Source organism: Palaemon carinicauda, chromosome 44 (genome assembly GCF_036898095.1).
Source record: "Palaemon carinicauda isolate YSFRI2023 chromosome 44, ASM3689809v2, whole genome shotgun sequence".
NCBI classification, from domain to species: Eukaryota; Metazoa; Arthropoda; class Malacostraca; order Decapoda; family Palaemonidae; genus Palaemon; species Palaemon carinicauda.
The window spans coordinates 8,419,407-8,425,898 of NC_090768.1; the positions used below are offsets into that span (position 1 = coordinate 8,419,407).

At 44.2% G+C, this 6,492-nt stretch overlaps 1 protein-coding gene across 1 annotated transcript; it reads left to right on the plus strand.

The window, feature by feature from the left end:
- The first annotated feature begins 2,266 nt into the window (after positions 1 to 2,266).
- On the plus strand, positions 2,267 to 3,937 carry LOC137634210 (uncharacterized). Its single transcript, XM_068366480.1, has one exon. The coding sequence runs from the start codon at positions 2,267 to 2,269 to the stop codon at positions 3,935 to 3,937; it is 1,671 nt and encodes a 556-aa protein (XP_068222581.1).
- Positions 3,938 to 6,492: the final 2,555 nt, after the last annotated feature.

Genomic DNA, 6,492 nt, shown 5'->3' on the forward strand with positions numbered 1-6,492 from the left:
GTTTCCTTTTAACGGGTTCGTTCGCCTAAGGGAACATGCGCTAGTCAGAATGGACAATGTGCCTAAGGAAACAGTAATTTTTCCAAAAGAACAAGCCCAAGCTGTCTGGGCTCGTACTGTTTCAGAATGGGCTGCAATAACTCTAAATTTACCCCTCATAAGGGTTCGTATACGATTTTTACCTCGCCTTCGACTGTTCCTGCTCCTCTTACTGACAAAGTAGCGGAGTTAACAGTTCAAGCCCTTAAGGACGGCCTCCCTTTGCCAACCCTTAAGGAGACGGACCCCACCTCTCTCCTTATGCCAGCTCCAAACGACTTTTGGCGGGATGCTCCGACCACCTTCACGGTGGGTAAGTTAGATCCAGACTGTGCCTCCTCCCTCTTTTCAGAGAGACACTCCAAACTCCCGGATCACTTGCTGAAAGCGGAGTTTGAGATGAGGAATAGGTTAGCGAGATCCCTTAACTCGCTTGCATCCTCGGAGTTGATAGCCTCCCTGTATAGCGAAGAACCAGTCTTTCGGGTACTGGCGAAGTGTCTCCTGCAGACTTTTCAGTTAGACCTGCATGATTTCTGGACTGCGAGAACCAGCTGCAGGAAATATGTTCTGGCTGAGGCTTCGATTAGGCACGAGCCCAATAGGCTTATTACCTCTTCCTGTTGGGGTAAATCTCTTTTTCCACAAGAAGAAGTGGATAAAGTCTTCCAGGATGCTGCCAGGGCTAACCAGAACCTTCAAGTCAGGTGGGGCCTCTCTAACAAACGTAAGTTTGAACCCGTGATGAGGCAGCCATTCAATAAGAAGAAGCAGAGATTTTATTCTCCATAAAAACCTGGTCGTGGCCAACATCGCCAATCTCCGGTTTCACAGACTCCGGCCCCGTCCACCTCCAAATCCACCCCTCCTCAACAGATCGTGTTTGTTCTGGCTCCTCAAGGCGCCCAACCTGCTTCCATGGCTACATGGATGACCTCCCCTGCATTCAACCAAGCTTTTGAAGCCTCCGGATCCTTTCGAGGATACCCTAGGCAGCCCGGAAGCAACAGGGCGAGAGGTCAGTTCCGTCATCGAGGTGGACCTAGAGCCAGAGGTTCCCGAGGAGGTAGGGGAGCGAAATTTAACCCCAATCAGTGAGACGGATCAGGAAGGAGGGAGACTATACAGGTTTCGAGACCAATGGACCTTCAGTCCTTGGGCCCACAGTATAGTCTCCAAAGGTCTGGGCTGGAAGTGGTCACAAGGTTCTCCACCTCCAACAGTAACCTTCTTTCAGAAGCCCACCCCCCTTCTGGAAGAGTACACGAAAGATCTCTTAAAGAAGAAAGCCATAAAGAGAATACGGAAATTGAAATTTCAAGGACGGCTGTTCACGGTTCCGAAAAAGAATTCGACGACCTTAAGAGTAGTTCTGGACCTGTCCAAACTGAATTCCTACATTCTCTGCGACAGGTTCCGCATGCTGACTGTCTCTCAGGTGCGGACCTTACTTCCCCGTGGGGCCGTCACCACCTCTATCGATCTTACCGATGCCTATTATCACGCCCCAGTGGCAAGGAACTTCTCTCCCTACCTAGGCTTCCGCCTAGGCAAGAAGTCCGACGCATTCAAAGTGATGCCGTTCGGCCTCAACATTGCCCCCAGGATATTCACGAAGTTGGGGGAGGCGGTATTAGAACAGCTCCGGAGCCAGGGAATTATGCTGATAGATTACCTGGACGACTGGCTCATTTGGGCGCAAATAGTTCAGGAATGCCACAAGGCTACATCCAAAGTGGTTCAGTTCCTGCGCAAGTTGGGCTTTCAGGTCAACTTAAAGAAATCACGTCTACAACCCGCAAGTCAATTCGATTGGCTAGGCATTCACTGGGACCTCACAGAGCACAAACTATCTTTCCCACCCAAAAAGGTCAAAGAGATAGCTTTAAAAACAAAACGGTTCATCCAGAACAAACAGGTGTCAAGACGAGCCTTAGAAAGAGTTCTCGGCCTACTACAATTCGCCTCAGTAACAGATGTCTTACTAAAAGCCAATCTCAAAGACATCAACCGAGTTTGGAAGAAGAGAGCAACAATTCGGCTAAGGGACAAAATCTCAACGATCCCCTCAATACTAATAAAGAGACTCCGGCCATGGTCGAAACCACAGAACCTATCCAAATAAGTTAATCTGCAGTTTCCCCCCCCCCCCCTCAAGTGACGATTCACACAGACGCGTCTCTCAGTGGCTGGGGGGCTACTCCCAACAACAGATGTTTCAGGGATCATGGTCCCCCACTGTGAGGCAATTCCACATAAACATGTTGGAAGCCTTGGCAGTTTTTCTAACCCTAAAAAGGTTATCCTATCCAAAAACATCTCATGTCAGGATAGTCTCAGACAGCTCAGCGGTGGTTCACTGCATAAACAGAGGCGGATCAAAATCTCCCAACCTGAATCAGATCCTGGTAATGATTTTCCCCTTGGCAAAGGAAAGGAACTGGTTCCTGTCAGCCACACACCTGACAGGAGTCCAGAACGTTATAGCGGACGCCTTATCCAGGACGAAACCACTGGAATCGGAATGGTCTCTGGACATGAATTCCTTCCGGTGGATATCCAGACTAGTTCCGGGTCTCCAAGTAGACTTGTTTGCGATGCACCTCAACCGCAAACTTCCTTGCTACGTAGCCCCCAACCTGGACCCTCAGGCTTATGCCACAGACACATTAACCCCGGACTGGAACTGCTGGAAGAAGATCTACCTATTCCCTCCGGTGAATCTTCTAATGAAAGTATTACCCAAACTCCGCTCCTTCAAAGGAGCGGTAGCTTTGGTGACTCTCAACTGGCCGAAGAGCAACTAGTTTCCGCTCCTTCTGGAGCTGAAGCTTCGCCCCTTCCGGATTCCACACCCCAAGTTGACACAAGTTGTCCAAACTCAGACTGTGTCAGATTCCTCAAGAATAGCACAAACCCTAACTTTGTGGATTTCATGAAATTTGCGGCCCACAAGGATGCAAATATCGACCCGGACAATGTCCTCTTTATAGAATCGGACAAAAGGGACTCAACGCTTAGGCAATATGACTCAGCTGTTAAGAAACTAGCAGAATTTCTAAAGAATTCAGACGATACCCGAATGACCCCTAACTTGGCCATCTCGTTTTTTAGGTCCCTGTTTGACAAGGGCCTGGCCGCTAGTACTATCACTACAATTAAATCAGCCCTAAAAAAGATTTTTCAAGTGGGCTTCCATATTAACCTAGCGGATTCATATTTTTCATCCATTCCAAAAGCCTGTGCTAGGCTTAGACCTTCTGTTCGTCCACTAAAGGTCTCATGGTTTTTAAACGATGTCTTAAAGCTAGCTTCAGACACCGATAACAAATCCTGCTCTTACATTTCGCTTCTTAGGAAGACCCTGTTTCTTACAGCCATGGCCTCAGGTGCCAGAATTTCTGAATTAGCAGCTCTCTCCCGTAATCCTGAAAACCTAGATTTCCTTCCATCAGAAGTACTACTATCCCCAGATAGAGCTTTCCTAGCTAAAAATCAGGACCCTCAAAATAGATGGTCCCCTTGGAAGATTATCCCTCTTCCACTTGATGCTTCTCTGTGTCCAGTTGTGACTCTTTGGGCCTTTTTAGCTAGAACTGCTACACGCTCATCTGGTTCCTTGTTTGTCAGGGAACAAGGAGGTACTATCTCCACCCAAGGTATTAGACAGCAAATACTTTACTTCATCAAGCAGGCTAACCCGGAATCCTTTCCACATGCACATGATATCCGAGCAGTAGCAACCTCCATCAATTATTTCCAAAATATGGATTTCGATGAACTTAAAAAGTACACAGGTTGGAAATCCCCTATGGTTTTTAAACGCCACTATTTAAAGAACTTACAGGCCCTAAAATTTCCTACTATCGCAGCTGGGAGTGTCATCTCCCCAGAGTAATCTCTTACCTTCTTCCTTTTTCGTCCAACTCTCTTCCTTCTCCCTCCTACCTGCCACTCTCACCATGATGCCTCTCATCTCGGTGGATTAGATTTAGCCCCATATCTCTCGTTATGTCATTGTTGCCTTGTTAATGTTGGTTGCTTACCTCTTGAAATGTATAGCCTTATCCTTAGGTATTCATACTGTTTGCCATTTTATTTTATTATTCATATTATGATTATACTGTATTACTTTGCTTTGTTCCATTCATAGCATTACTACTATTTTATACCTAAGGCTTTTGAGATTTGTGATTGTGGTATTACATTTCTTTATTTGATTAGGCAGTATTACTTTACTTGTCCCATTCATACCTTTTTTACTATTTTTATACCTAAGGTTTTTGGGAATTGTGTTTGTTGTATTACATTTCTTCATTTAATATAGTAACCTCCATTTGTACATGACTTTTTTGATTTACCGTTTTTTATTCTTATGGGCTTGGAAGGCATTCTCTGGTATATTTTCACTGGGCGACACAGATCTACCCAGAAAAGGGATTTTGACGAAGGAAAAATCTATTTCTGGGGAGATATCTGTGTCGCCCAGTGAAACCCTTCCCTGTTTTTTCCCCGTCCCTTTCCTTTCCAAGCCATCTTTAATACAGAAGGATGTGTAGATGGTGCTCGTGTCGGGCGTCGGTGGAGTGGTTCAGGTTGGTTTGGTTAGTGCCGCTCATCCCTTATTGGCAAAGGAATTATCTAAATGGAAGACGACCTGTGAATATTGGTTTTCACACGCCCTATCTTTATACACGACGCCCTAAGGGTGTTCGCGCAAGGGTAGTAACCTCTGCATTCCATGCTTTAACTTTCTCTGGTATATTTGGAAGTTATTTATATTAGAACAGTGACAAGAAGGACCTTTTCACTGGGCTACACAGATATCTCCCCAGAAATAGATTTTTCCTTTGTCAAAATCCCTTTTTGAAAGTCTTCACTCGTTTACTGGATGGAAGTCATCCAGGGTTTTCTTTAAACACTACGCGAAGCAAGTGCAAGAGATCAAGCACTTCGTGGTGGCAGCAGGTAGTGTACTAAAACCTGCCGCTTGAATACTGCGAGGAACAGTGCACTAATCGGGACTTTTAGTGAAGGGTGTACATGATCCCTCCCTATGGAGTGACATGTTTAGTGAAGTATCACTGTAGTGACACTATGGACTGTTCTAAGTATAAAGGTGAAAGAAGCATAAAAGACTTTCATATGTGCCATGCGTATAACTACGCAAGTGTTTATAAACTGTAACGACAGAAATAAGAAAACATGAAATATTACAATATTTCCTTTTAAAGTGGCTTCACATTTCTTTTCAGGTGAAACAAGTATTTCTGTTATTACCATTTTAATTATGCTTTCCACTATATTTCCAATTTTCGTTTTATTCTATATTATGAAATGCACTTTAACCTTGTTATCTTTTGTTTATCAATAAATACATATCTGAATTTTGCGTCTCTTTTCGCCCCAAAATTCCAAATAAATAAATGTGTCAGAGCAATTCATTATAACCTCTTATATTGAAAATATATCCTGAACAGATACAATATCTGTTCTAAAGCTAGCAAACCACATAATTGTGTTTTTATCAGATATCAGTCCCTGGTTACGACTGATTTCATATACCTGATTGTATTACTGACTTGTAGAATTTTCCTACATAGATGAAAACCTGTCTACCTTGCTTACAACACACCAAGTAGACCGGGGGAGGTGTCAGTAGTCAATACATACATTTGTTCCTTTCAGAAAACAAACTCTGTTTTACAAAAGTATATGATGAGACCAATATACAGTACCTATTTGTTGGCTAGATTGTTCATATGAACTTACAATCCTAGAGTTATTTTCCCAGAGTCTACCGTGACTCTTCCCTGTAGGGGGCAGGAATCACTGACATAGTCCATGATCAGCTGAAGTGGTGTATGACGGTAACTCCATGTGTCTCTAGGTCTAGATGACCAAGGAAAATTTATCTCGCGGTTATTGGCACTAATGGGAAATCCACAGATACATTAATGCTCTGGTAAACTTCCATCAGGACGACATGGCCTGACCCAAAAAAACGGATTTTGAGCGAAGCGAAAAATCTATTTTTGGGTGAGGTAGCCATGTCATCCTGATGGACCCACCCTCCTTTTATAAAGGCTGAATGAATCCCTCTCAAAAGTACTGTATCTGTAGCACCTCGCTAACGCTACAAGGAATAACAAGATGGCGCCCAGACGTGACGTCATATAGGTACTCAGCAGTAGGAGTAGAGCGTGCCTTAATAACGGCTCTCTTCCAATTCTTGCCCCTTTCCCCTCTTGAAGTGTAAACGCTATTCGGGGTGTAGATAGCTATGTGGCGTGTCAAGAATACGTTCTCTGATATTATACGATATCTCTAAGGCGAAAGCCAGGGATATTCGTGCCAGGAGTTAGAATTCTGGATACCTTAAGTAAAATTCTCTGGGATATATCAGTGTAGTTAAATATAACCTAGGAAGCTATTATAAAGGAACTTCCATCA

Excerpts from the sequence above, each read along its gene's own strand:
- LOC137634210 (XM_068366480.1), top strand. The coding sequence starts at position 2,267 with ATGGTCCCCCACTGTGAGGCAATTCCACATAAACATGTTGGAAGCCTT.